The following is a 28,000-nucleotide window of genomic DNA, read 5'->3' as shown; positions in this document are numbered from 1 at the left end:
CAGGTCACCAAGCTGTCCAGCCAGACACAGCGGGGTGAGCAGGTGCAGATGACGCTGAGGCTGACGCAGGAGCTGCCCGCCAGCTCCCCGGTGTGCTCGCAGGTCTTCAACCTCATCTTCCGAAAGTGAGGCGCACGCCCACCCCCCGGGGCTGGGGACCCCTGCAGTGTGGGGCCTGCTGGACAGTGGGTCGGCCCACACCACCCTGGGGTACACCCGGGCTGGGAAGGCTCAGTGGGCACAGCGGGTGGGGGCTCCCTTCCCTCTTTCTCGGTGCCCCAGGTTCAGGGCACGTCTCTCCCTCCCTGTGCACAGCTGGCCACAGCCCCTGGGGATGGGACAGCAGAACCCGGTGCTTCTGACTCTCCTTGTCTCCAGGGCATTGCGTCTGCGTGATTCCACGGCTCCTGGCAAACTGCCCCCCACCATTTTTTGTACACACAGAGAGGGAGGGAGACACACAGAGAGGAGACACACCACAGTACTGCGCTGCTGTTCGTGGAACATCCCCTGGTGCCAATAATGGTGCTCTTGGTAGTGCTGGGGACTCACATCAGGTCTTTGAGCATGGCACAGTGCACACTTCACCGGACGAGCCATCTCCCAGGCCCTCTCTGTGTATTTCAGTGTGTTCAGCATGGCTACAAGCTTAGGATTATGGTAGTTGATGGATGTCTACAATAAACTCAAAACAAAAAAAAATTTTTTTTCAGAATCTTGAAAAAGTTGTCCATGTACCGGATTGGACGGAACTTCTATAATCCCTCTCAGCCTGTGGAAATCCCCCAGCACAAGTAGGTGGATTCATGTGTGCTGCTTCTGGGATGTTGTGATGGTGTGAGCAGCACATGCCTTACGTGCTGAGGTGTCTTGTTGCCCCTGGACCGGACTTTCCTGAGGCCCAGTCCTGTGCTGAGCTAGACATGGCACCTGTGCTGGTCTGCTTGTCTAGAAGCTTCCCTCGTCAGCATCACAAGAATGGAGTCCAAAAGTGTACATTGAGTGGAGTTGAAGATTGTCTCCTCCTCCTCCTCCTCCTCCTCCTTCTCCTCCTTCTTCTTCCTCTTCTTCCTCTTCTTTTTTGCCTCTAGGGTTATCACTGGGGCTCGGTGCCTGCGCTACAAATCCACTGCTCCTGAAGGCTATTTTTTCCACTTTGATGCCCTTGTTGTTAATTGTTATTGCTGTTGGATAGGACAGAGAGAAATGAAGAGAGGAGGGGAAAACGAGGAGAGAAAGACGCTTAAAGACCTGCTTCACTGCTTTCGAACAGACCCCCCTGCAGGTGGGGAGCCGGGGCTCAAACCAGGATCCTTACACCGGCCCTTGTGCTTCGCGCCATGTGTGCTTAACCTGCTGCGCTACCGCCCGACCCTCCCCCCTTTTTTTTCTTCACTGGGGGGATTAATGGTTTACAGTTGACAGTAAAATACAGTAGTCGGTGCACGTGTACCATTTCTCAGTTTTTCGCATAACACTCTGACCCCTCTAGGTCTAGGGCCTCCACCATCCTGTTCCAGGACCTGAACTCTCCCCCTCCCCCAACCCAGTCTTTTCCTTTGGTGCAGTGCACCAACTCCAGCCTAAGTTCTGCTTTGTGTTTTCCCTTCTGCTTTTATTTTCAGCTTCTGTCTCTGAATGACTTCTGTCACTTTCTGGTTTGTCTCACTTAACACGATTCCTTCAAGCTCCATACAAGATGGGGTGAAGGGGAGCCAGGTGGTACCACAGTGGGATAATTGCAGGTGACACAAAGCACAAGGACCTGCGTAAGGATCTGGGTTTGAGCCCCCGGCTTCCCACCTGCAGGGGAGTCGCTTCACAGGTGGTAAAGCAGGTCTGCAGGTGTCTATCTTTCTCTTCCCCCCCTGTCTTCCCCTCTCCTCCTCTGTCCATTTCTCTCTGTCCTATCCAACAACAACGACATCAGTAACAACAACAATAATAACTACAACAATAAAATAAGGGCAACAAAAGGGAATAAATAAATATTAAAAATATATTAAAAAACAAGATGGGTGAAGAAGGTGAATTCATAATTTTTTAAAATTCATCATTATTCCATTGTGTCTATACACCACAACTTAGCTACTTGCCTGTTGTTGGACACCTGTGTTGCTCCCAGGTTTTGGCTATTACAAATTGTGCTGCTGTGTACAAATCCCTTTGGATGGGTGTACTTGGTCCCTTAGGATATATCCCCAGGAGAGGAATTGTAGGGTTGGGTCAATTTAGATCCCCACCAGCAGTATAGGAGAGTTCCTTTGTCCCCACAACCTCTTCAGCATTTGTCACTGTCTTTTCTGGTGTGTAACATTCTTACAGGAGTAAAGTGGTATCTCATGTTGTCTTGGTTTGCATTTCTCTGACAATCAGTGACTTAGAGCATTTTTTCATGTGTCTGTTGGCCTCTTGGACCTCCTTTTTGGTGAATATTCTGTTCAGATCCTCGCCCCATTTTTGGATGGGGTCATTCGTTTTCTTGTTGTTGAGCTCTTTGTATATTTTGATTATTAGCCCAGTGCCTGATGTATGGCATGTAAAGATTTTCTCCCATTCTCTAAGGGGACTCTGTTTGGGTGGTGATTTCTGTTGCTATGCAGAAGCCTTTTAATTTGATGTATTCTCATTGGTTTATTTTTTTTTCCCCTTTTTGTTGCCCTTGTTGTTGTAGCCTCGTTGTGGTTATTATTATTGCCATTGTTGATGTTGTTCGTTGTTGGATAGGACAGAGAGAAATGGATAGGAGGGGAAGACAGAGTGGGGGAGAGAAAGACACCTGCAGACCTGCTTCACCGACTGTGAAGCGACTCCCCTGCAGGTGGGGAGCCGGGGGCTCGAACTGGGATCCTTACGCCGGTCCCTGCGCTTTGCGCCACATGCACTTAACCCACTGCGCCACCACCCGACTCCCTGATTGGTTTATTTTTGTTTAAGTCTTTCTTGCAATGAGATTCATATCATTGAAGATGCCTATAAAATTTGAATCGAGGGAGTCAGGCAGTAGTGCACCGGGTTAACTATGGTGCGAAGTGCAAAGACCAGTGTGAGGATCCTGGTTCGAGCCTCCGGCTCCCCACCTGCAGGGGAGTCGCTTCACAAGTGGTGAAGCAGGTCTGCAGGTGTCTTTCTCTCTCCCTCTGTCTTCCCCTATCTCGATTTCTCTCTTTTCTATCTAACAACAGCAGCAACAACAACAGCGATAATAACAGCAACGACAATGGAAAAATGGCCTCCAGGAGCAGTGGATTCATAGTGCAGGCACCAAGCCCCAGTGAAAAACCCTGGAGGCCAAAAAAGTAAAATAAATAAAATTTGGATGGAAAAGAGTTCTGCCAATGTTTTCCTCTAAGTATCTGATAGTTTCAGGTGTAACATCCAAGTCCTTGACCCATTTGGAATTTACTTTTGTCTTTGGTGAAATATAGTGGTTCAGCTTTATTCTTCTGCATATTTTAACCCAAATTTTTCAGTATCGTTCGTTGAAGAGACTCTCCTTTCCCCATTTAATAGTCTGGGCACCTTTGTCGAAGATGAGAGGTCCATAGGTGTGGGCTTGAATGCACGTTTACACACTCCCTGGCGGGAGGTAACTGCAGTCTTTTGTCAGCGACGGGAAGAAACCAGAGCAGGGGGTGGCGGGTCCACGGCTCTTAGGGCCCTGCAGTGGGAAAGCTCCGGGAGAAAATACTCGAGGTTCTCCAGCACTGCACCTGCGCACTTGCTGACCGTGAGTCTGTCCTCGTCCCAGGCTGTCCCTCTGGCCTGGCTTCGCCATCTCCGTGTCACAGTTTGAGCACAGGCTGCTGTTCGGTGCTGACGTGAGCTACAAGGTGCTCCGGAATGAGACGGTGCTGGAGTTCATGGAGAACCTCTACCACAGGACGGAGCCGGCCTGCTTCACCCAGACGTGCAAGAAGCAGCTGTCAGGGCTGGTCGTGCTCACCAGGTGAGGGCACGTGCGTGCAGGGCAGGCCGGTGTCGTGTGGGCGGGGACGTCCGCTCTGCTCCCTGCCCGGGGTCTGATGGTGTCAGCTGCAGTCTGTACCCCTCTTTGCTGCCTCAGGACCGTGTGTGCGTACCTGCCATACCTTGAGACTCTTTGCACAGTAAGCCGGGTGAAATGCCCCACCTTCCTGAGGCCTGCACACACTCTGTCCCCTCCCTGGGCGTTGCTTGTGCCACTTCTTCATGCTGTCCGGTCCAGGCCTGTCTCCCCGCCTCCGAGTGAGCGGCCAGCCTGCCACGATGTGCAGTAGTCACACTGCCGGCTCGGCACCAGGATAGGACCAGGGGTTCAGGGACAGCTGCCTCCTGCCTGGTTGGAGACTCCCCACAGTGCTTCCCTGGGCTGGTTAGAGGGAGGCTGGGGGGCCTGGGCCTGGAAGAAGAGGTTGCCCTCACTTCCGTTGTCCTACTACGTCTCATCCTGGCCTCGAAGTCACCGTGCAGGGTTCCAGGCTTGGCCTCAGAAGTGGGAGCAGTCACAGGGTGGGAAGGCGTAGAGAGGCCGGTGTGCCCTCAGCCCAGCCCACCCATTTCCCTCGGGGCCTGCCCAGAGCGAGACGAAGCTGGAAGCAGGACGGCATGCCGGGGCAGCCTTTTGTGGACGTGGTCCTCAGAACACACATCTGGGGGCTCAAAAATCTGGGTGACACACATACCCCAGGGTGAAGGCCTGGCACATAGTGGGAGTGCCTGGACACCCGGCAAGTTCCAGTGCTGTGGTCTGTCTGTCCTCCCCCTGCCCCCATAAATGGATATGCTGGCCTAGGAAAGGCGAAACTGCCCCTGAGCTAACAACAAATATCTGTGGTTGAGGGGAAAGTTCTGAGCACAGTTCTGTGGCTCAGCTGTCTGAGGCCGCCCTCCCGGAGGTTGGAGCCTCCCAGAAGGTGGGGGGGGGGGGCAGCCTTCTTCCTGTGTCACTCACAGTCCCGAGACACCACCTTGGAGGAGGTGTCTCTGGCCCTTTATGTTTTGAAGGTCAGCACACAGTTTCTCACCCCGACCAGGTACAACAACAAGACCTACCGCATCGACGACATCGACTGGTCCGTGAGGCCCACGGACACCTTCCGCAGGCGGGACGGCTCCGAGGTCACCTACGTGGACTACTACAAGCAGGTGGGCGGCCCTCCCTGCCTCTGACAGTGGGCCCTTGGTGCCCTGACCTCAGGACTCTGAGCACACCCCGTTTCTGGACACCTCTGTCAGCACAGTGATGGACAAGCCAGCCTTCATGGAGGCCTCCAGGAGCCTCATTCCTAAGGGCCAGGGTTTCCCTCCCTCCCTCCCCAGAGGCTTGCCCAGATACCACAGCTGGATTCTACATTCAAAAATCAGTATATGTATTTTTTTGCCTCCAGGGTTATTGCTGGGGCTTGGTGCCTGCACTGCTGCTAGAGGCTATTTTCCCCATTTTGTTGCCCTTGTTGTTTTATTGTTGACATTGCTATTGTTGTTGGATAGGACAGAGATAAGTGGAGAGAGGAAGGGAAGACGGGGATAGAAAGACACCTGCAGACCTGCTTTACCACCTGTGAAGCGACTCTCCTGCAAGTAGAGAGCTGGGGGCTTGAACTGAGATCCTTACACCAGTCCTTGTGCTTCACACCATGTGCACTTAACCTGCTGTGCTACCACCCAGCCCCTGAAGATTTTTTTTTTAAGGAGAGAGAATGAGAGCCCAGGGTACCATTCTGTTGTGTGTGGGGCCTGGGATGGGGCCCAGAGCCCTGAGCAGGGCACAGTGCCTACCTCCCCAGTCTCTAAGAGATGCCAGGAGGCCAGAAGTCCCCCGGCCTTTGCCCACCTTTTGGAATAGCCCTGCCTCCTCCTGGGCTCACTTTGTTGAGGGCGGGCATCTGTTCCAGCTCCTCTTCAGGGTCCTTCCTGAGGCCTCTGCATCTGGTGTCTGGTGCTGCTGCTGAGGACAGAGCTCTGTCAAGGCCAGAGTGCAGGCCACCCTCCCTCCCCGGGCAGGTGCAGGGCAGAGCCCAGAGCTTGAGGGTGGGCGTCCCTCACAGCCTCCTAAGCTATGTCCTCAGCTCCTCCCCTGAGGCCCTGTGCTCGGCACAAGGTCCCTGCCTCTGGGAGCTTTTCTCCATCTCCTGAGCCCCGTCCTTCAGTGTCCTTCAGTGCCCTCACCCCCGGACACACTGGCCCTCTCCTGGAGGCAGGTCTGCGTGAAGATCCCGCAGGTGCTCCAGACCAGCACCAACCACTCTGCCTTACTTCCCTCTTCCTGCCCCATGTCCATCTCCTCCTCTGCCCCCTGCCCTCTCCCTACCCCATGACTGTCTCCTCATGCCCCCCACCCCTCCCTGCCCCATGCCTGTCTCCTTGTGCCCCCTGCCCTCTCCCTGCCCCATGCCCGTCTCCTCCTCTGCCCCCACCCCTCCCTAACCCATGACTGTCTGCTCGTGCCCTCCTGCCCTCTCCCTGACATGTGCCTAGCTCTGTTATCCTAACTTTCCTGGGTTGGGGGGGGTCTGCCCCAGCTCTCTCCCTCACAGGTCTCTGAAATGCAGCCCGTTTATGATGGAGAAAGTCACAGCCTGCCCGCAGCTGAGACAGGTCCCAGGAAGCGGCCAAGCCAGTGGGTCAGCTGTGTCTTCTCCCTGACAAGCTGTGTTCCGTCGCTCGGGGCTGCCATGCTGGCTCCTCTCAGGGCGCCCTGCCAGCTTCCAGGCTCACTGTCCCCTCCCTCCCACTCCTGCAGCAGTACGACATCGCCGTGTCCGACCTGCGCCAGCCCGTGCTTGTCAGTCTGCTGAGACGCGGCAGGAGCGGCGAGGCCCAGGCGCGCCTGGCCCACCTGCTCCCGGAGCTCTGCTTCCTCACAGGTAGGGTGGGCGCATCCGGGATTTGCATTCAGAAACCGGCCGCCCAGGGAGGTGTCCTGTGCACTTAAGCCTGTGTGTTCCATTGGTTGTTTGATGTAAATGGGCCCCCCGGCACTTTCCAGAAGCCGGGCTGTGCTTCACCACCCCTGGGACGGGCATCACTTCAGGGCGAGAGATGACTGTGCTTCCCTGGGCCGGCTGGTGCCGGGCGAGGCCTGTTCCTCTGTGAGGCACCTTCTCCATAACTTTGAGTTGCCTCCTGCGGCCGAAGTGGGAGGGCTGGTCTTTGGTCAGGAAGCCCACTGGGTGGGCTCCTCAGGGAACCCGTGCTGGGGGTGCCTGGCACTCACGCCCGTGGGCCCCTAGCAGCTGCCACCCGCTCTTGTGAGCCCCTGAGCGTGGCCCCGTGACTGGGCCGTGAGGGGAGCCCATGCGAGTTACTCCAGCTAGTGAGGCTGCTGCATTGTCAGAGTCTTGGAGTCACGGCCTCTGCAGTGACACCTGGGTGTGTTGAGTGGACAGGTGCCGCTGTCTAACTCACGGCTTCCACGTGGCCGTGCTTTTCTGCATGTGTGTTGTGTGTCAGGAAGCGAAGGTGGCTTGTGGCCTGCATGTCCCCGGGCAGTGGCACCCAGATGGCACCAGGTGCACGAGGCATCCCCGCAGGGCAATATCTCACTGAATGCCATGCACTTGTCACTGTCTCCTTGACGCTTGCCAGGGCTGAGCAGCCAGGCCACCTGCGACTTCCAGCTGATGAAGGCCGTGGCCCAGGAGATGCGCCTGAGCCCTCTGGAGAGGCAGCAGCGGCTGGCCCGGCTTGCCGACGACATCCAGAGGTAGGCGGGGGCTCCAGGACCCCAAGGTCCTCAGGGAACTGGCCCCTTCTCGTGGCTGCAGAGCTGGGCCCTTCTGAACTGTGCTGTCCAAACCACAGGTGTCTCCGGGGGGCCGGGCCTGCAGGTGCAGACGGCCGATGGGAAGAGCATGTCTCACCTGAGTGGTTCTGTTGTCACTCTGCCGTATCCCAACCCCTGTGCTCCTCAGGTGGGAATGTTGAGGTCACAGCCCTCCAGCAGCTGGACCTTGGGACAACAGCACTGCACAGTCTTTACAGCTGATTCTCAGACTGTAGCCCTGGCCTCCTGGCTGCAGCTTCCCGGGACCTGGGGTGGACGTTTGGACCTCAAACCTCACTGCCTGGGACATGGCCTGCAGGGCTGCTGGGCACTGGGTCAGTGGCCAGTGCTATATTCTGAAAGGATCACGTTTTGTATTAAACATAACTCAACTGGATGTGCCACCGTTTAAAATCATTGTTTTATTTTTATTTTTTTGTTTATTTTTATTTTGCCTCCAGGGTTATTGCTGGGGCTCAGTGACTACACCAATGAATCCACTGCTCCTGGAGGCCATTTTTTCCCTTTTGTTGCCCTTGTTGTTGTAGCCTTGTTGTGGTTATTGTTGTTGATGATGTCATTCGTTGTTGGATAGCACAGAGAGAAATGGAGAGAGGAGGGGAAGACAGAGAGGGGGAGAGACAGACAGACAACCTGCAGACCTGCTCCACCGCCTGTGAAGCGACTCCCCTGCAGGTGGGGAGCTGGGGGCCCGAAATAGGATCCTTCTGCCTGTCCTTGCGCTTTGAGCCACGTGCGCTTAACCCGCTGCACTACCGCCTGACCCCCCGTTTTCATTTTAATGAAAGAGACCAGAGTACTGCTTGTCTCGGATTGAACTTGGGATTTTAGAGCCTCAGGCATGGCAGCTTCTTGCATGACCACTATGCTGTCTCCCCAGTTTTGAAAGCACTGTTCTTTGAAGAGGGTGGTGTGGTGCTGTGCATCTTTCCCGGGACTCTTGCTTCCCAGGCTTTACCTCGTGGTGCTGGGGCTCTGCTGTCCTGCCTCCTGACCGTGCCCCACACCCTCTGGTCCTCCTCCGCCAGGCTGGGCTTTGCACTAGGGATCCTGCAGCCTCTCTACACCTGTGGCCTTCATCCAGCCCTGCGTCCTGACTGCGTCTGCCTCGTGCAGCTCCTCAGGAGCAGAGCTCATCTCGAGCAGGATGGTTGATTCAGGACATTGAATGTGACCAGCAGATTCATCAGGGACAGAGCCTGTGAGGAGACTCAGTGAAGGCCTGCAACTCTCTGAGGAGAGTGAGATGCCAGAACCAGCACAGGAAAGCAGCCTCCCAGGCTTCCCTGTGTGTCTGGCTCACGTGCGGTCAGTCCCTGGTGAAGCCACAGATGGCTGGAGTGGACACCTTCCTCTGGGAACCAGCGGCTCTCTGTCCTGAGCCAGTGCAGTGACCGAGCACCACGCTGAGCTCAGGGAGTATAGACTGAGCACTCACACACCAGCACCGTTGCCCACTCTTACTAATCTCTTCTGTCCTTCCTTTTTTTTTTAATCTTTATTTATTTATCGGATAGAGACAGCCAGAAATTGAGAGGGAAGGGGGAAATAGTGAGGGGGAGTAACAGAGAGACACCTGCAGCCCTGCTTCACCACTTGCAAAGCTTTCCCCCTGCAGGTGGGGACAGGGGGCTCAAACCTGGGTCCTTGCACATTGTAACATGTGCGCTCGACCAGGTGCGCCACCACCCGGCCCCTCCTCTGTCCTTCCTGCTCTGTCTTATAACTCTTCCAAAGGGTGAGTCCATGTGTTCCCTTCCTTCACTGTCTTCCATCCACTCCCACACAATACGGCCAGGCATCCCCAGAAGGCATCTCTACTTGCCGAGGCCCCGCATGCGCTCTGCACTGAGAGAGGGTGGCTGAGACCCAGCCCTCCTCCATTCTGAGTGCAGAGCACACGCCAGGCAGTGCAGTGATGCTGCGTCTGTGTGTGGTCCTGCTCACTCTTCACATCGGCCGTGGGGAGGAGCTGGTTCCATTATCCTGACATCTTGTGGGGAGGAAACCAAGGTGTTAGGAGACATAAGAGTTTGCTAGCGGGCCAGGCAGTGGCACAGCCAGCTGAGCACACATGTCACCACACACAAGGACTCAGGTTTGCATCCCTGCTCAGCACCTGCAGGGGAATAGCTTCATGAATGGAGAAGCAGGTCTGCAGGTGCCTTTCTCCTTCTTTATATCCCCTGCCCCTCTTAATCTCTCTCTGTTCTGTCTAATGAAGAAGGAAGAGGAAGAGCAGGAGGAGGAGGAGAAGAAGGGTCACTGGGAGTGGTGGAGGATTATAGTGCAGGCATCAAGCTCCAGAGATAACACTGGTAGCAATAAAAAATGCTCAGGGTCACTTACTAAACACCATCTTTAGGGGTCCAGTTCAGGCCTGTGCCTCAAAGGTCCATGTTGCTAGCCCCGAGACATAACTGAAAGCGTGCCCCATCTTTGCAAGTCCCTAGTGTGTGTCCCGTCTTTGTTCTGAGCAGGGGGAAGGTGAGGAGAGATGAAGCCAAGTACCTTGAAGCAAATGGGCCCCCCGGTAATTCAGAACGTCCTGCTTCTCTCTCTGAATGATTAAAATTCCATGGGAAGTGAGCTCTCGAATGACTTGAAGCTTAAATCTGTCAACAGAAACAAGGACACTCGCTTTGAGCTGGAGACGTGGGGGCTGCATTTTGGGTGCCAGCTGTCTCTCACAGGCCGGGTTGTGCCCGCAGAAAGGATCTTGCTGCAGGACCAGGTGGTGAGCGCTTGCGTCTGCTTCTGTAGAGATGCTGGTTTGGTGTCTGTGAGGCCGAGTCGGTGAGGGCGTGTGGACTTGTCGTTTTTCGTCTCTGCACGTCCCCAGCCCCGTTCTGTCCCGCATCTGCGGTCTGTTCTCCTCGTGAATCCAAATCCAGGCTTGGTGGCATTTGTGGCACCCCTGTGGGGTGCTTTGGGTCCTGGTGGCACAGGGTCAGGGCTGAGGAAACACTCGTGGGGAGTGGGGTCCCAACCACAGCACTAACTACATGCCCAGCTGTTCCGGGGAGCCGCCCTGGGACTGACTGATTCTCACAGACAGCAGTCCTGACCAGAGCGGTGTCTGCTGCTGCTCAGGTGGCATTCTGGGAGAGAGGGGCCACAACGTTGAGAAGAGGAACCCTGGCCTCCTTCGGACTTCCTTTGAGGAAAACTATCTTGCGCAAAATGTGTGGGCCATCTTCCCACTTTTGCCCTATTTAGCCCACTTTTAAAGTTGTTTGCTTTTCCTTTTATTTTCCAAGGCTCTCTTCCTGCCTTGATTGGTTGTAATGAACCAATGTGTTTGGAACAGTGTAACTGAGAAACCAGTGTTCTGAGTCGGCAGACAGGGATGCTTTCCATGGGTCCTTTTTGATCTGTGTGAAAGTCTGCTTGGAGAGCCCGAGGAGAAGCTTTTTTTTTTTTTTTAGATTTAAAAAAAATATTTATTCCTTTTGTTGCCCTTGTTGTTGTAGTTATTGTTGTTGTTGATGTTGTCATTGTTGGATAGAACAGAGAAATGGAGAGAGGAGGGGAAGACAGGGGGGGAGAAAAAGACAGACACCTGCAGACCTGCTTCACCGCTTGTGAAGCGAGTCCCCTGCAGGTGGGGAGCCGGGGGCTCGAACCGGGATCCTTACACTGGTCCTTGGGCTTTACGCCACATGCGCTTAACCCGCTGTGCTACCGCCCGGCCCCTGGTTATTGGTTTTAGAGCATCAACAAGACGTCCATGTGGGGGCATCGAGATGCCTGAAGGGAGGGGCCAAGTCTGGCAGCTGCCCTCCTGGGTTGGTGCTGTGTGATGCTTAGACTCAGAGCCGGAAGGTCCTGCGGGTCCCCTGGGCTTTTCTCTGCAGCTGACACGAGTGGGGTGCTGCCTGACTGCCCATCCCATGTGTTTTCAGGTGTCCAGAGGGGATGTGACGTGCATAGCCTGTAGGGCTCAGCACTCTCCTGGCTCTTTTTTTTTAAACATTTATTTTATTTGTTCCCTTTTGTTGCCCTTGTCTTATTGTTGTAGTTATTATTGTTGTCGTTGTTGGATAGGACAGAGAGAAATGGAGAGAGGAGGGGAAGACAGAGAGGGGGAGAGAAAGACAGACACCTGCAGACCTGCTTCACCGCCTGTGAAGCGACTCCCCTGCAGGTGGGAAGCCGGGGCTCAAACCGGGATCCTTGCGCCAGTCCTTGCGCTTTTGCACCACGTGCGCTTAACCCGCTGCGCTACCGCCCGACTCCCCCTCTCCTGGCTCTCGCCTCCACCCGCCTTGCCCGCACCACCCTCCACCTGCTCCCCACGTCACCTGCTTCTGCTCGGAACCTCTCACGCCCTGCCCCGCCCTGCCCTTGCAGTGCCAGCCCGTGTCTGCGGCCGACTGGTCCAGGGACTTGCGAGCCTGCAAGCTGCTCAGCACCCGGTCTCTGAGGAGATGGCTGCTGCTCTGTGGCGACAGAGCTGAACACCTGGTGGAGAGCTTTCTCAGCTGCCTGAAGAGAGTGGGGAGCTCCATGGGATTCGCGGTGGACAGCCCCAAAATGTGAGTGGGCGCTGCAGGTGCCCCCGGCTGGCTTTCTTTATGTGTTTGCTTTGATGCCAAGGGAGGAGGTCGGAGCTGATGTGGTTCTGGAGCGTATATGCAAAGCCCAGGCACAGGGTGGAGAGAGAGTTTGCAAGAATGCCAGTTCCCTTGTGCTAAGATGTATATACTTGTATCTTAAATATTTATTTATTCATTTTGTTGCCTTTGTTGTTTTATTGTTGTAGGTATTATTCTTGTCTTTGTTGTAGGATAGGACAGAGAGAAATGGAGGGGAAGACAGAGAGGGGGAGAGAAAGACAGACACCTGCAGACCTGCTTCACCGCCTGTGAAGCGACTCCCCTGCAGGTGGGGAGCTGGGGGCTCAAAACGGGATCCTTATGCCAGTTTTTGCACTTTGCGCGACCTACGCTTAACCCGCTGCACTACTGCACGACTCCCCTAAGATATATTTTATGTTGGTCTATTGTTTTTTGTTATGTTTCTTCATAGGCAATAATGCCATTACCTCAAAAATCTTCTCAGTATTACTTAGGGTAAAAGTTCCTATGTAACTTTGCACAGTGGCAGTATCACAGCCAGTGAGGTTTATCCGAGCCATGACTATGGCCAATCGAAAAATTCCTTATGTATAATTTCCTCAGGTTTTTCTTATTTCTCTCATATCAGTTTTTGAAGGCAAAACTTGAGAGCAAACAGAATGTTTTAAAAAAGTAAAAGTTGCTTATTTGATATGTTTCATACTTTAACATGTGGCACAAGAAGTCAGGGGGTGGCACATCTTATTAAGCACTCACATTACAGTGCACAAGGATCTAGGTTCAAGCCCCTGGTCCCATCTGGAGGGGGAAACTTCACAAGCAATGAATGAAGCAGGGCTACAGGGGTGTCTCTGTCTCTCTCCTACTCTCTCCCTTCTCCCTCTCAATTTCTCTCTGTCCTATCAAATTCAAGTTTTCCTATCAAATTAAAGTTTTGGGGAGTCAGGCAGTAGCACAACGGGTTAAGCGCATGTGGCTCAAAGCACAAAGACCGGCGTAAGGATCCCAGTTCGAGCCCCGGCTCCCCACCTGCAGGGGAGTCGCTTCACAGGCGGTGAAGCAGGTCTGCAGGTGTCTATCTTTCTCTCCCCCTCTCTGTCTTCCCCTCCTCTCTCCATTTCTCTCTGTCCTATCCAACAATGAAGGACATCAACAACAATAACTACATCAATAAAACAACAAGGGCAACAAAAAAAGGAATGAATAAATAAATAGATTTTTAAAAAAATAAATAGTTAAAAAAAAAGATTTGGCACAAAACAGATCTGATGTAAGCTTTTTTCAACTCCGTTACTGTAGCACACAGCCAGTCGCTTGAGCAGTTTTCCTGATGAAGCTATGTCAGGAAAGTCTCCAGTGTGCCCTGCCCCTTTGCCCTGTGTGGGGAAGGAGGGAGAGGCAGGCTGCTCTGGGTTTAGGTGGGAGCCCCTAGGACACGCTCAGCCTGGGATGTGAGTCTTGTTGCTTTAGGAAAGCCAGCAGTCTGGCCCCACCTCCCCTTCTCAGCTTGCTGTGCCCGGGACTGCTTCTCTCCTCTCCGGGCAGATGGCCTCACTGACTCAGTGCGGGTCGGAGCCGCCCATTAAAGAGGTCCTAAAGTGTCCCCTCAGCAGAGCCAAGGTGGTGGAGACCCCGACACTCTCCGGGTATCCTCTTATTATACCAGTCTGGAGTTCTCCTGTTATTGGCTTTCTCAGCAAGTTGCTGGATTGAGTTCCCCTCGCTCTGTTTTCTTTTTATTATTATTATTTATTCCCTTTTGTTGCCCTTGTTTTGTTGTTGTAGCTATTGTTGTTATTGGTGTCATCGTTGTTGGATAGGACAGAGAGAAATGGAGAGAGGAGGGGAAGACAGAGAGGGGGAGAGAAAGATAGACACCTGCAGACCTGCTTCACTGCCTGTGAATCGACTCCCCTGCATGTGGGGAGCCGGGGGCTCGAACCAGGATCCTTACGCCGGTCCTTGTGCTTTGCGCCACATGCACTTAACCCGCTGCGCTACCGCCCGACTCCCGCTCAGATTTCTTGAGCCCAGGAGCTGCTCAGGCAGGAACAGGCTCAGCACGGGGTGGGCTGCCCCAGCCGGAGTCCCGCCTCTCCTGGGAACAAGCCCGCAGCCATGCACTGCTCTTGGCATGTTTACCCCAGTGCCCACCTTTATCCCGTCCTTTGTCCTGTGTGACGCCCACTGACCTGCCCTCGTTGCCGATGTGCTTGCCTGGCACTGCAGACAGAAGACCAGGGCTGAGGCTGGGCTGGGAGTGTCCCTGGAGGACGGTGACCCAGATGCCCAGGAGGTCGGCGGTGGGGGATAGTGGACATGAGGACAGTGCAGGCACGTTACACATGAGAGGCAGATCCTTCCTACCAGACTGAAGTAGGTCCATAATTCCTCTGTGTGGGAATTCTCTCTGTAACCCCTGGCCTCTAACGTCACTTCAGCAAAGAACAGTTCACTGGCAAGTTCTCAAGAGGCAACAATTGAGGGAGAACAGTCAGGACTCTCAATAAGCAGCTATGATGGGACACAAAATCTCCTAGTCTGAATCATTCAGGCTAGTTGAGTCTTTTGGTCTCTGTAACCTGGCAAGGTTTTAAATTTTTTACTTATTTGTTTGATAGATAGAGAAATGAACAGAGAGGGAAGGGGAAGAGAGAGACAGACTCCTGAAGTCCAGCTGGATCACTCCTGAAGCATCTCCCCCCCCCACAGGTGGGGACCAGGACTTGAACTTGAGTCCTCACACATGGTAACATGTGGATACAACCAGGTGCACCACCGCCCAACCCTACCTGAAGATTTTTGAAACTTATAAAATTCCCAAGTAGATTCCATATTGGAGAAACCATATCCCAGTTTAACGTGGGACACTTGTGATTTCAAAAGCCCCCTTTTGACCCCATTTTGAGTACTAGAATTATTCACTGTAGGGAACCCGTACAATTGAAAACAGTTTGTTTTTCACGAAACCATTTTTTATGCCAGTGAGAATTATCATCAACTGTGTCTGGTAAATCTTGTAGCAAGAGAATAATACTAAACCCAAAATGTTCCTTTTTACCTAATATTTTCCCTCAATTACTAATTCATTTTAAAATGTTCAATTCCACATAATTAATGCTACTGAGAAGGGAATTATTCACCTGCAATATTAATCTTTTCATGTAGTTTAAAAGTGCAAGAGAGCCCTGCTGCATTCCTTAGGGCCATACAGAAGCACTTTGATCCTGACGTTCAGCTGGTAAGTCACAGATAATTCTGGCACTTTGACATATAACTGCCATTTCTCCTCGTGTCTTACAGACTCTGAGCACATCCCCCTGTGATATGTTTGCACTCTGGTGCATGCCCCCAAGCACCCAGCCAGGATTCCTGTTGGTGCCGTGATGGATATTCTAGCTCCCTTTCATATGCATAATGCCAGTGCTGAGCTATTTGTTACCCCATGTTATCCTCACAGGTGTCTGCATGTCCCCGGCTTCTGGGGCTTATCTATCACTGGAAAGGTCAGATAACTGGCCACTACCTTGTGGTCAGTTGGGGCACCCAGTGTTCTCTCCAGGGTCTCGGAATGCTCAGAGGGGGGTGTTAGTCCCACGCCCTCTGCAGCCCCTCCTGCCTGCTCTGACCTCTGTCCTCAGCTTCATCCTGAGAGCTGTGTCCTCCTGTGTAACATCCCCCTCGGGACATCCACAGTCACATTTTCCAGGGGGTGTGTGTGTGTTTGTGTGTGTGTGTGTAGTGTGTCATGTGTGGAGTGTGGTGAGTCTTATATTTGTTGTATGTGTGGTGTGTATGTGTAGGTGAATATACTGTGCACTGTGTGTGTGGTGTGTATATTGTGTGGTGTGTGTGAGTGTGCTGTGCACTGTGTGTGTGTGCTGTGCACTGTGTGAGTGTGCTGTGCACTGTGTGTGTACTGTGCACTGTGTGCTGTGCACTGTGTATGTGTGCTGTGCCCTGTGTGTGTGTGCTGTGCCCTGTGTGTGTGTGCTGTGCACTGCGTGTGTGCTGTGCACTGTGTGTGCTGTGCACTGTGTGTGTGTGCTGTGCCCTGTGTGTGTGTGCTGTGCCCTGTGTGTGTGCTGTGCACTGCGTGTGTGCTGTGCACTGTGTGTGCTGTACACTGTGTGTGCTGTGCACTGTGTGTGTGTGCTGTGCCCTGTGTGTGTGTGCTGTGCCCTGTGTGTGTGTGCTGTGCACTGTGTGTGTGCTGTGCATTGTGTGAGTGTGCTGTGCCCTGTGTGAGTGTGCTGTGCTCTGTGTGAGTGTGCTGTGCACTGTGTGTGTGCTGTGCTCTGTGTGAGTGTTCTGTGCTCTGTGTGAGTGTGCTGTGCTCTGTGTGAGTGTGCTGTGCACTGTGTGAGTGTGCTGTGCTCTGTGTGAGTGTGCTGTGCTCTGTGTGTGAGTGTGCTGTGTGGTGTGGTGTGTGTGGCGTGCTCCCTGGAAGACAGACGCAGGAGCCGACTGTCCTGTGTCCTTCTGCAGGTCCTGTGCATCCTGCCGTCCATGCAGCAGGGCTACTACGACTGCATCAAGAAGTACCTGGACTGCGACTGCCCGGTGCCCAGCCAGTGCGTGCTGGCGCGGACGCTCAGCAGACAGGGCATGCAGATGAGTGTAGCCTCCAAAGTGGCCATGCAGATGGCCTGCAAGCTGGGCGGCGAGCTGTGGGCCGTGGAGATCCCTGTGAGCCCTTCTTCTAGCTGTCAGGGCGGGGCCAGGCACGACAGAGCTTGACTCCACGGTGCTGGTGGGGTCTGTGGGCCCCTCGCGTGTGGGCTGGCCTGTCTGTCTGCACCTGGGTCTGGGTCTGGTCATAGATGAGGGCCCCATGGGCTTCTGGTTGGGCCTGGACTTGGGGGCGAGCTTTGAGCCTCTGCCTGTGCTGCTTTCTGCAAGTCTGACTCCCATAGACAGCCCGGGAGCCTCCACTTGCTGGGCACCCAGGAAGTGCTCTCTGCCCCTGGACCACAGTGGAGGGGGTGAGGGCACATGACCCTGCCTTCCTTCTCTGGGGGTGTGGGCAGTACCCCCCACCCCTGAAAGTGGTGCTTATGGGGGGACCCCAGACCCAAGGCTGAGGGTCTGCAGCCCGGGGGGGGGGGCGAGGGTGATGAGGCTGGGCACACACAGGCCTGAGGGTGAAGACGTGTCAAGCGCAGAGTCTCCCGCCACCCTGAAGTCTCGGGGCCCCTGGCCAGGGGAGGCAACACCTCATCCAGTGAAATCATGACCGTATCCCCTTGCAGCTCAAGTCCCTGATGGTGGTCGGCATTGATGTCTGCAGAGACGCCTTCAGCAAGGAGATGCTGGTGCTCGGATTTGTGGCCAGCACGAACCCTCAAATCACCAGGTGCCTTCCCAGTCATCTGTTGCCATGTTTGACCGCTGTACGGGGCTAACGGGGCCACACAGACGGTTTACAGTCCTCACTCATCTTAAAAGTAGTGACATTTAGGAGTCTGGCACAGCAGGTTAAGCACACGTGGCACAGAGTGCAAGGACCGGCGTAAGAATCCCAGTTCCAGCCCCTGGATCCCCACCTGCAGAGGAGTCGCTTCCCAGGCGGTGAAGCAGGTCTGCAGGTGTCTGTCTCTCTCCCCCCTCTGCCTTCCCCTCCTCTCTCCATTTCTCTCTGTCCTGTCCAACAGCGATGACATCAATAACAACAATAACTACAACAATAAAACAACAAGGGCAACAAAAGGGAAAATTAAAAAAAAAAAAAATAGCACCACGCAGTCTGTGCTGACAACCACGCTTGCATATGGAGACGTGGTTGCTCCCAGTGTGGGAACAGCGAGCCTCACTGCGACATCTGAGCTGGGTTCTCATGCCAGCCACGGGCCCCAGAGGATGGTGGCGGGTACTGGAGGGCAAAGTGCTGGGGCCTCTGCCAGCTGCAGGAAGCGCTCAGCACACACTTGTCCTGGAGGTGAAAGCTAGTAGTGCTGGCAGACATTGACATGCCCAGAACCAGCACAAGCCCAAGCATTTCCTAGACAGGAGGCCTTAGCGTCACGTATCGTGTAGGCAAACGAGGCGGCGTGAGGCGACAGGCTGACCTGAGTCTGAGTCTGGTCTGGTGTGGGGAAGAGGCACCTGCCCATGGCTTCCTGCTGGGCACGAAGCCCCCTGGCTCTGGAGCTCGGCGAGGAAGGGGAAGGACGTCCTGCCGCCAGAACCTTCCCGTGTGTCCTTCCTGCTGCGGCATCCGGCGGACTGTGATCGTGGTGACGCATGTGACCATGGAGTCATGGCCCTCTTTTTCCAAGTGCTTTAATGTCTTTTTAATGACTGGCTTTGGAGTCTAAAGAAGTCGACCACGTGCAGATCTCATGTCCAAAAGGCTCAGCAGACCAGCCTCTTGACTGGAGTGGCACAGGGGCCTCCTCTGGTCAGTGCTCACTGCCTGACAAGTTTGGTCAAAGCACTTTACAAACAGCATCTAATTCCTTTTTTTTTTTTTTTTTTTTTTGCCTCCAGAGTTATCGCTGGGGCTTGATAACCTGCACTAAAAATCCACTGCTCCTAGAGACTATTATTTCCATTTTGTTGCCCTTGTTGTTTCATGTTGTTATTGCTGTCATTGTTGGATAGGACTGAGAGAAATGGAGAGAGAAATGGAGAGAGGGGAAGACAGAAAGGGGGAGAGAAAGACAGACACCTGCAGACCTGCTTCACCGCCTGTGAAGCGACTCCCCTGCAGGTGGGGAGCCGGGGGCTCGAACCGGATCCTTATACCATTCCACATGCACTTAACCCACTTCGCCATGGCCTGGCTCCCTCTAATTCCGTTTTTGTAGTGGCCCTAAGGAGGAGTAGCTGCCCTACCATCTTGTAAGTGCCAGGTCCAGAGACGGGAACTGTGGTTCCTGCAGTAGGCCTGTGCCCACATAGGGCTGCGTCCTGCACTGTGCTTCAGGTTCCCTCGCCGGGGCCATGGAGCTGTGGACATGAAGCACACAGCACCACAGTGAGCGTGGGTTTGTGGTCCTGACGTCCGGCTGGCTCTTGTCCAGTGGGAGGGTGTGTCTGCGCCAGGAGCCTGGAGCCAGCCGTCACTCTCGCTCTCCACTCCCTCAGGTGGTTCTCCCGCTGCGTCCTCCAGCGCTCCACATCAGATGTTGCAGACTGCCTGAAAGCCTTCATGACGGGTAGGAAGACTCTGTGTGTGTGTGTGTGGGGGGGGGGTGCTCCGGCCCCTCAGCCCCAGAGTCCAGAAGCCTGTGGTTATCAGCCGGGTGGGGGGCAAGCCCCCAGGCCAGCCTGAGAGACCCATCACCCAGCAGAGCTCCCCGGAGCTGCAGCCCGTCCCAGGCCGGCAGGGCACTCTGGGAGTTTATATGGGAGACTGGGGCATGATGACGGGGTGGGGGCAGCTTGTGGGTCTGGAAAGCTGTGTGAAGGGTGAGAATCCTCCACTGCAGGGACAAGGGTTGACTGTGGTACCAGGTGCCAGGGGGAGCAGGCAGACGGGGCCTTCTCCTGCAGGTACAAAGGTGAGGAACTAGCCTGCCAGCCCCAGCCTGCCCCAGGGCGCACCCAGACACACACCAGACATGTCCGACTCCCTCTCCTACCAGCTGGGAGGGGGGATGTGAATTCTTTCCTCCTTTTTTTTTTTATTGCCATCAGGGTTATCTCTGAGGCTCACTGCCAGCACAGCAAATCCGTTGCTCCTGGTGGGCATTTTTTTCCTCCCCTACCTTCTTTCTATTTTACTGAATAGAACAGAGAAATAGAACGGGCAAGGGGAGAGAGGGAGAGAGAGAAAGGGAGACACTTGCAGACCTGCTCCACTGCTCATGAAGCATCCTTGCTGCAGGTGGGGAGCAGGGGGCTCGAGCCCAGATCCTTGCGCCCGGAGATGTGTACACTTGACTGGGTGGGCCACCACCAAGCCCCCCACCCCTTGTAATTTTTTTTCACTAAAAAGTGATCTTGGCTGCCTGCATCAGTAATGGGCTTATACATGCAATCGTCACCTAGAGAGTTAAAATACGTTTCCTAGGCAGGAAATTGTTCTAGAACCGTCGTGAGCTCTGCACGTGGAAAGGGGTCCTCTCACGATCTCACAGCCACCCTCCCCTGGAAAGCCGGTCACATTTTCAGCAGCTGTGGAAAGTCTCTGCCTGGGCTCTGCTCTGAGCTGGTTCTGGTGAGGGCAGGTGGACGGGTCTCCAGGTTCCCTCAGTGGGACTCAGAGGCTGGCGGGGGAGTCTGTGAAGAGAAGCATTTGGGAGAGTGGCCAGGGCCTCTGGAGATGTGTTCTTTCTTCTGCTCGTTAGAGGAAAGAACGACAGTAAGCCGTCTGCTCCACATCTATCCCGAGCGTTCAAAGACTTGAAGGGACTCAATTAGTATGAATTTGGATTGGAGGATTTGTATGTTTGATGTGACCGGATTTTAAGTTGTAGCTTAAACATTAAAATGTTCATAAAAAGAGGTGCCAAGTTTAAGAATATTAGGCAGGGGCTGGCAACGTAGCGCACGTGGATAGTGTGCTGCTCTGCACATGAGCCAGGTTCAAGCCCAGCCCCCAGCATACCAGAGGGTGTCATGCTCTGTCTCTTTCTATACACAAGAAACACAAGTCAAGGGCTAGGCAGTGGCACACCTGGCTAAGCGCTCATATTACAGTGCGGAAGGACCCACATTCGGGGGGGATGCTTCATAAGTGGGGAAGCCGGGCTGCAGGTGTCTCTCTGTCTCTCTCCTTTATCTCCCCCTCTCTCAATTTCTTTCTGTCACTAACCAATAATAATAATAAAAGTCAACCTAGAGCAGTGAAACCCTGGGCATGACAAAAAGAAAAGAAAGTATGTTGGACTGTAAAACCACTGTAGTTCCTGTACGATGCAGGAAGGTCTCCTAAACGTACCCGTTGACACAGCAGAGCACACGCTGCAGGCCGCAGGAGGACCAGGGTCTGCGTCCCCAGCATGTTGAGGGAGCCCCGTGCATGGCACCAGGGTGTTCCGTGAGCGGTGCAGCATTGCTGTGGTGTCTCCCATGCTCTCCTCCCTTTCTCAGCCTGAAATGAAAAGGGAAAGCCAGAGGGTAGGGCTATAGCGCAGCAGGTTAAGCGCACATGGCACTAAATTCGAGGACTGGAGTAAGGATCCCAGTTCGAGCCCCCAGCTCCCCACCTGCAGGGGAGTCGCTTCACAGGTGGTGAAGCAGGTCTGCAGGTGCCTGTCTTTCTCTCCCCCCTCTGCCTTCTCTAACCACAGGACTGTACATGTTTTAGGGCACAACCTTACCCCCATCACACTGCTGTTACATCACATTCCCTAAGGAAGATTCTTTTCCTGTGAGTTTTATACAGTTTCCTGCCTGCCCTGAAGATAGTCACTCCTCAGCTTATGATTGGGGCTGTAGTTAATTTTCCTTTAGAAATCCACTGCTTTCCCTTTTGATCCATACTGTCCAACGTGTGTGAATGGGCGGCTCTGCAGAAGCCAGCTGCACCCAGCCCCACCTCCGCCTCCTCGGTCGCAATAGAACCACACCAGCGCAATGGTGTTCACACAGGGGAAAATGCAGGGGCTGCGACGAATTCCCAGGGCATGCGGGGTCCCTGGGGTGTGTGGGGTCTCCAGGCTTGTGGGGTCCCTGAGTGTGTGGGGTCTCAGGTGTGTGGGTCTCTCCATTTCTCTCTGTCCTATCTGGCAACAACAACATCAATAACAACAACAATAATAACCACAATAAGGATAAAAACAAGGACAACAAAAAAGTAAAATAAAATATTTTCTTTTTAAAAAATAAATTTATTTATTTTCCTTTTTGTTGCCCTTGTTTTTTATTGTTATTGCAGTTGTTGATGTCGTCGTTGTTGGATAGGACAGAGAGAAATGGAGACAGGAGGGGAAGACAGAGAGGGGGAGAGAAAGACAGACACCTGCAGACCTGCTTCACCGCCTGTGAAGTGACTCCCCTGCAGGTGGGGATCCGGGGGCTCGAACAGGGATCCTTGCACTTTGCACCATGTGCGCTTAACCCGCTGCGCTACCGCCAGACTCCCAATAAAATATTTTCTAAAAGAAGGTGAAGAAAAGGGAGAGAAAACTCTGCTGGGAGCAGCAGAGCCACCAGGCAGCTAGCTGATCCCACTGGGCAGAACAGAACAAGCCCTGCGTCTTCACACTATTCCCAGTGCGTCCCCAGCTCAGGCCACCCCTCGGAGCGGGCGGAGGTGATGCACAGGTGTCCCTGCCGGGCAGGCAGATGCGCTGAGCCTGCTCACCCTGCAGGAGCTCTGAGCAAGTGGCACCAGTGTAACCATGACCTTCCTGCACGCATCGTGGTGTACCGAGACGGCGTGGGGGACGGCCAGCTGAAGACGCTCGTTGAGTATGAGGTCCCACAGCTGCTGAGCAGTGTGGCCCAGTTGGGAGCCCAGCCCAGGTAGGAGTCCTGCACGCACACCCAGCCAGGGCGGTCCAGCACCCACGTTGCTGGGTGCTGGTGTTCTTAGCCAGGTTCACCCAGCTGGGTGAACCCCGGATTGCAAGTTTCCATGAGAGAAACATTAAGGGTGCTATTTGTTTATTTACTTATTTATTTATTTCCCTCCAGGGTTATTGCTGGGAATCCACTGCTCCTTGCGACTATCGTTTCCATACCATTGGAGAGGACGGGGGAGGGGGAGAGAAAGAGAGAGACAGAGCTCAGACCTGCTTCATTGCTTGTCAAGCGTTCCCCCTGAAGGTGGGGAGTGGGAGTTCGAGCCCAGATACTTGCAGTGGTCCTTGCACTTAGTACTGTGTGCACTTAACTGGGTGTACCACTGCCCAGCTCCCTTTTATTTATTTGTATAGTGAACTTTTTAAATTATCTTTATTTATTGGATAGAGACAGCCAGAAACAGAGAGAAAGGGGGATATGGGGAGATGGGGAGGGAGAGAGACAGAGAAACACCTGCAGCCCTGCTTCGTCACTTGCAAAACTTCCCCCTGAAGGTGGGGACTGGGGGTTTGAACCCAGGTCCTTACACATTGTAACATGTGTGCCCGGCCCCAGGGGTGCTTTTGTGTGTGTGTGTGTGTGTGTGTGTGTGTGTGTGTACATAGTGCAAGAGCCTGAAGTGAAACTCCATGGTGATCCTTGAGTCCCAAGGGTCACCACAGTGCTCAGTGCTGGCCTGGCCAGGGCTGACTGTGCTCCTGCCCATTGGCGTTTGTGTTTGCTCAGAATGTGCAGATGGCTCATCCATCCGCCCACCGGGTGGGTTTGTAGGACTCCTAGGCAGAAGAGGAGCAAGAGGACCCAGCAGAAGGGCCTGCTGTTAGTGGCCAGAAACACCTTGCCCCAGTAATTCTGCAGACTTTCTCTCAGGAGTGAGCCCCCAGCCACTGCCCCACTCACAATGTCCCTTGCCCTGTAGTGACTGAAAGAGGCCAGGTGACCCCACTTCTGCACTAAATGAGGACAACCCCAGTAAGATACTTGGGCTGGGGGGTTGTCTTTCCTGTAGTGGGTGTCTCTTTTTTTTTTTTCCTCCAGGGTTACTGCTGGGGCTTAGTGCCTGCACTACAAATCCACTGCTCCTGAGAGTAATTTTTTCCATTTTATTAGACAAGACAGAGAGAAATTGAGAGGGGATAGAGAAAGACACATGCAGACCTGCTTCACTCCTTTTTTTTTTTTTACTATTTTTTATTTAATTTATTTATTCCCTTTTGTTGCCCTTGTTGTTTTATTGTTGTAGTTATTATTGTTGTTGTCGTCGTTGTTGGATAGGACAGAGAGAAATGGAGAGAGGAGGGGAAGACAGAGAGGAGGAGAGAAAGACAGACACCTGCAGACCTGCTTCACCGCCTGTGAAGCGACTCCCCTGCAGGTGGGGAGCCGGGGTTCGAACCGGGATCCTTATGCCGATCCTTGTGCTTTGCGCCACCTGCGCTTAACCCGCTGCGCTACAGCACAACTCCCCCTGCTTCACTCCTTATGAAACTTCCCCCCTGTGGTCCAGGAGATGGTGCAGTGGATAAAGCACTGGGCTCTTAACCATGAGGTCCTGACTTCAGCCCGTACAACAGAGTGATGTCTGCTTCTGTCTCTCTCTCCTGTCTTTCCCATTAATAAATAAATAAATAGGGAGTTGGGTGCAGCGGGTTAAGTGCACATGACACAAAGCACAAGGGCCCGACTTAAGGATCCCAGTTCGAGCCCCCGGCTCCCCACCTGCAGGGGAGTTGATTCACAGGCGGTGAAGCAGGTCTGCAGGTGTCTGTCTTACTCTCCCCCTCTCTGTATTCCCCTCCTCTCTCCATTTCTCTCTGTCCTATCCAACAACATTGACATCATCAACAACAATAATAATAACCACAACAAGGGCAACAAAAGGGAATAAGTAAATATTTAAAAATTTTTAAATAAAATATTTTTTTAAAAACAAAGCTTTTATTTATTTATGAGAAAGATAGGCAGAGAGAGAAAGAACCAGACATCACTCTGGTACCTGTGCTGCCGGGGATTGAACTGAAAAACCTCATGGTTGAGAATCCAGTGCTTTATCCACTGTGCCACCTCCCAGACCACAAGAAGAAGCTTTAAAGCTATGTGTCTTTAAAAAAAACAAAACAAGGGAGTCGGTTGGTAGCACAGCGGGTTAAGAGCACGTGGTGCAAATCGCAAGGACCGGCACAAGGAATCCGGTTCGAGCCTCCGGCTCCCCACTTGCAGGGGAGTCACTTCACAGGTGGTGAAGCAGGTCTGTAGGTGTCTGTCTTTCTCTCCCCCTCTCTGTCTTCCCCTCCTGTCTCCATTTCTCTCTGCCCTATCCAACAACAATGACATCAGTAACAATAACTACAAAAAAATAAAACAACAACAAGGGCAACAAAAGGGAATAAATAAAATTAAAAAATAAAAAATAAATAAAAAACTTCCCACCTGTAGGTGGGAAGCCAGGGGATCCTTTCGTGGGTCTTTGCGCTTAGTACTTTGTGTGCTTAACTGGGTGCAGCACTGCCCAGTCCCCAACAACGTGCCTCTCAAGCACTGACCCACTTCCCCCTTACACCCCTCTGTCTCTCTGACGCGCACACACGCAGCTCACTCTGGCTCCCCTCACCGTGTCCTAGCCCCCGGCTGTCAGTGGTGGTGGTCAGGAAGAGGTGTGCGCCCCGCTTCTTTGCTGAGATGAGCCGTTCCGTCCAGAACCCCCCGCTTGGCACCGTGGTGGACTCGGAGGCCACGCGTCCCGACTGGCAAGTGCGGGCGATGGAGCGGTGGTGGCCAGGGGGCCCTGTGGCTCGCTGGTCACGCTCCCCTCCCACACCCCCCCCTCAGGTACGACTTCTACCTGGTCAGCCAGGCGGCCTGCCAGGGGACGGTGGGGCCCACCTACTACAACGTCATCTATGATGACAACGGCCTGAGGCCCGACCACATGCAGAGGCTGACCTTCAAGCTTTGCCACCTGTACTACAACTGGCCGGTGAGCGGCTCCTGTGGGCACACGGGGGGCAGGGGGGTTGTTACTTGAACCCCATGGCGTCCTCACACCTATACTACAACTGGCCGGTGAGCGGCTCCTGTGGGCTCACGGGGGGTGGGGGGTTGTCATCTGAACCCCATGGCATCCTCACACCTAGTGACAGCTGACTTTCGGGAGAGAGGGAAGGAAAGAATGGAGAATGAGCAGGTGACTCTTTTCACCCACCTGTTCCCATCATCCAGTGCTACAAACACTCTGCTATACAGTGGGACATGAATGCAGCATCACAGAAATACAAGGCTGCAGGAGTCGGGTGGTAGCACAGCGGGTGAAGCGCAGGTGGCACAAAGCGCAAGGACCGGTGGAAGGATCCCGGTTCCAGCCCCCAGTTCCCCACCTGCAGGGGAGTCGCTTCACAGGCGGTGAAGCAGGTCTGCAGGTGTCTGTCTTTCTCTCCCCCTGTCTTGTCCTCCTCTCTCCATTTCTCTCTGTCCTATCCAACAACGACAACAACAATAATAATTACAACAATAAAGCAATAAGGCCAACAAATGGGAATAAATAAATAAATAAATAAATAAATAAATTTTTAATACAGTATTGCAGGGGCCAGGTGTTGGTGCACTGGGTTTGAGCATGCATGTTCCCATACACAAGGACCCAGGCTCAAGCCCCCGCTCCCTACATGAGAGGGAAAAGCTTCACGAGTGGTGAAGCAGGGCTGTAGGTGTCTCTCTTGACCTCACTATTTCCCCCTTCCCTCTTGATTTCTGGCTGTGTCTATCCAATAAATAAAGATAATAAAAGTAAATACGGTTTTGTAAATACATTCAGTATTATAAATGTGCTGCTGGGGGCCAGGCAGTAGCTCAGTGGGTTAAGTGCATGTAGTATAAAGCACAAGGACAGGCATAAGGATCCCAGTTCGAGCCCCTGGCCCCCCAACTGCAGGGGAGTCACTTCACAGGTGGTGAAGCAAGTCTGCAGGTGTCTATCTTTCTCTCCCCTTCTGTCTTTCTTTCCTCTCCATTTCTCTCATATCCTATCCAACAGCAGCAGCAGCAATAACAATGGGGGGAAGTGGCTGCCAGGAGCAGCGGATTTGTAGTGTAGGCACCGAGCCCCAGAGACAACCCTAGAGGCAAAAAAAAAATGTGCTCCCGTCTCCATCTCTAAACAGGAGCCACACCTCCCCCAGGTGCCCCAGCAGGATCCCTGTCTGTCTTAGAAGCAAGTCACAGGGCCTGGTACAGTTTCTGGGAGGCCCTGCCGTCCTGTGACGTCATGTGGCTGGGGGGGTGGAGTGTCCTCGCCCCCCAGGTGTAGCAGAGGACACTGACATGCTGGGATGCAGCGTCAGACGAGAAGGGACACGCGGCTCTGGGACCCGCGACTCTGGAGTGAGGCTGGGCTGGTGCCGGGTCCCAGAACTGTCACAGTGGAGGACACGCAGATCAACCCCCACGCAGCCTGGAGTGGCCCTTAGTGCAACCAGCCTGGGCCCCCTGACCAGGTTACCCACTGCCCCGTCTTCACGCTGTGTGAACAGACACATCCCCAGTGATGTAAGGCAGGCTGGCTTCTGTTGGTGGGGCTGAGAGACTGCTGACCTGATCGCACCACCTGCTCTAGGCGGCAGGTCAGATTCCCCAGAAGCACTCGCCCTCCTCTGACAGGCCCCCCGTCCTCCTTTCCTCAGGGCCTGATCCGGACCCCGGCACCCTGCCAGTACGCACACAAGCTCACCTTCCTGGTGGCACAAAGCCTGCACAAGGAGCCGAGTCTGGAGCTGGCCAACTCCCTCTTCTACCTGTGAGGACACGCGCCACGGGGGTGTGAGCAGCTGGGAGGCTTCGTGCAGGCGTGCCCTGGGTGCAGGCCTGCGGGAGAGGAGGGGAGGCTTAGCTTTGACTCAGGGGAGAGACGGTTGCTAAAGAGATGTGTGTTGCTTCATTATTCTTGGGATGATCCTCACTGTGGTGAAAGAAATGGAAGTGTGGGGACTCACATACAGCCAAGCGTCCAACAAGAAAGTTAAGTGTTGTCACTATGGTGGGGAAGTGGGGTCTGACTCCCACCCCATGGTTTGCAGCTCTTTGAGTGTTGTACAGCGTTTCGTAGAGTGGTTTGAGTGACTGAGAGAAAATAAAGACCTTTCCAGCACTGTGCACTGTTCTTGGCGCCTCAGTGGATGCCCCA

General features: G+C 53.8%; 1 protein-coding gene across 1 annotated transcript; it reads left to right on the top strand.

Annotated features, from left to right (window-relative positions):
• Positions 1-3: 3 nt before the first annotated feature.
• PIWIL4 (piwi like RNA-mediated gene silencing 4) lies at positions 4-27,973 on the top strand. Its single transcript, XM_060179662.1, has 16 exons — positions 4-125; positions 714-794; positions 3,752-3,949; positions 5,016-5,127; positions 6,725-6,848; positions 7,570-7,687; positions 10,394-10,505; positions 12,122-12,306; positions 15,517-15,589; positions 16,837-17,037; positions 17,601-17,704; positions 19,438-19,508; positions 22,611-22,764; positions 25,446-25,571; positions 25,654-25,801; positions 27,501-27,973. Exons 1-16 carry the CDS (start codon positions 49-51, stop codon positions 27,615-27,617), a joined length of 2,001 nt encoding a protein of 666 aa, XP_060035645.1. The 5' UTR covers positions 4-48; the 3' UTR covers positions 27,618-27,973.
• Positions 27,974-28,000: the final 27 nt, after the last annotated feature.

This window comes from Erinaceus europaeus, chromosome 20 (genome assembly GCF_950295315.1).
Source record: "Erinaceus europaeus chromosome 20, mEriEur2.1, whole genome shotgun sequence".
Taxonomy (NCBI): Eukaryota; Metazoa; Chordata; class Mammalia; order Eulipotyphla; family Erinaceidae; genus Erinaceus; species Erinaceus europaeus.
Note: the sequence above shows the minus strand (reverse complement) of the source record. Positions and strands in the feature narration are given on the sequence as shown.

What these genes read in the sequence shown, in the direction of transcription:
- PIWIL4 (XM_060179662.1), top strand. Translation starts at nt 49, where the DNA reads ATGACGCTGAGGCTGACGCAGGAGCTGCCCGCCAGCTCCCCGGTGTGC. An exon ending in TGTGGGCCGTGGAGATCCCT is followed by an intron (nt 17,038 to 17,600) that starts GTGAGCCCTTCT and finishes ATCCCCTTGCAG; the next exon opens with CTCAAGTCCCTGATGGTGGT. An exon ending in GAGGCCACGCGTCCCGACTG is followed by an intron (nt 25,572 to 25,653) that starts GCAAGTGCGGGC and finishes CCCCCCCCTCAG; the next exon opens with GTACGACTTCTACCTGGTCA.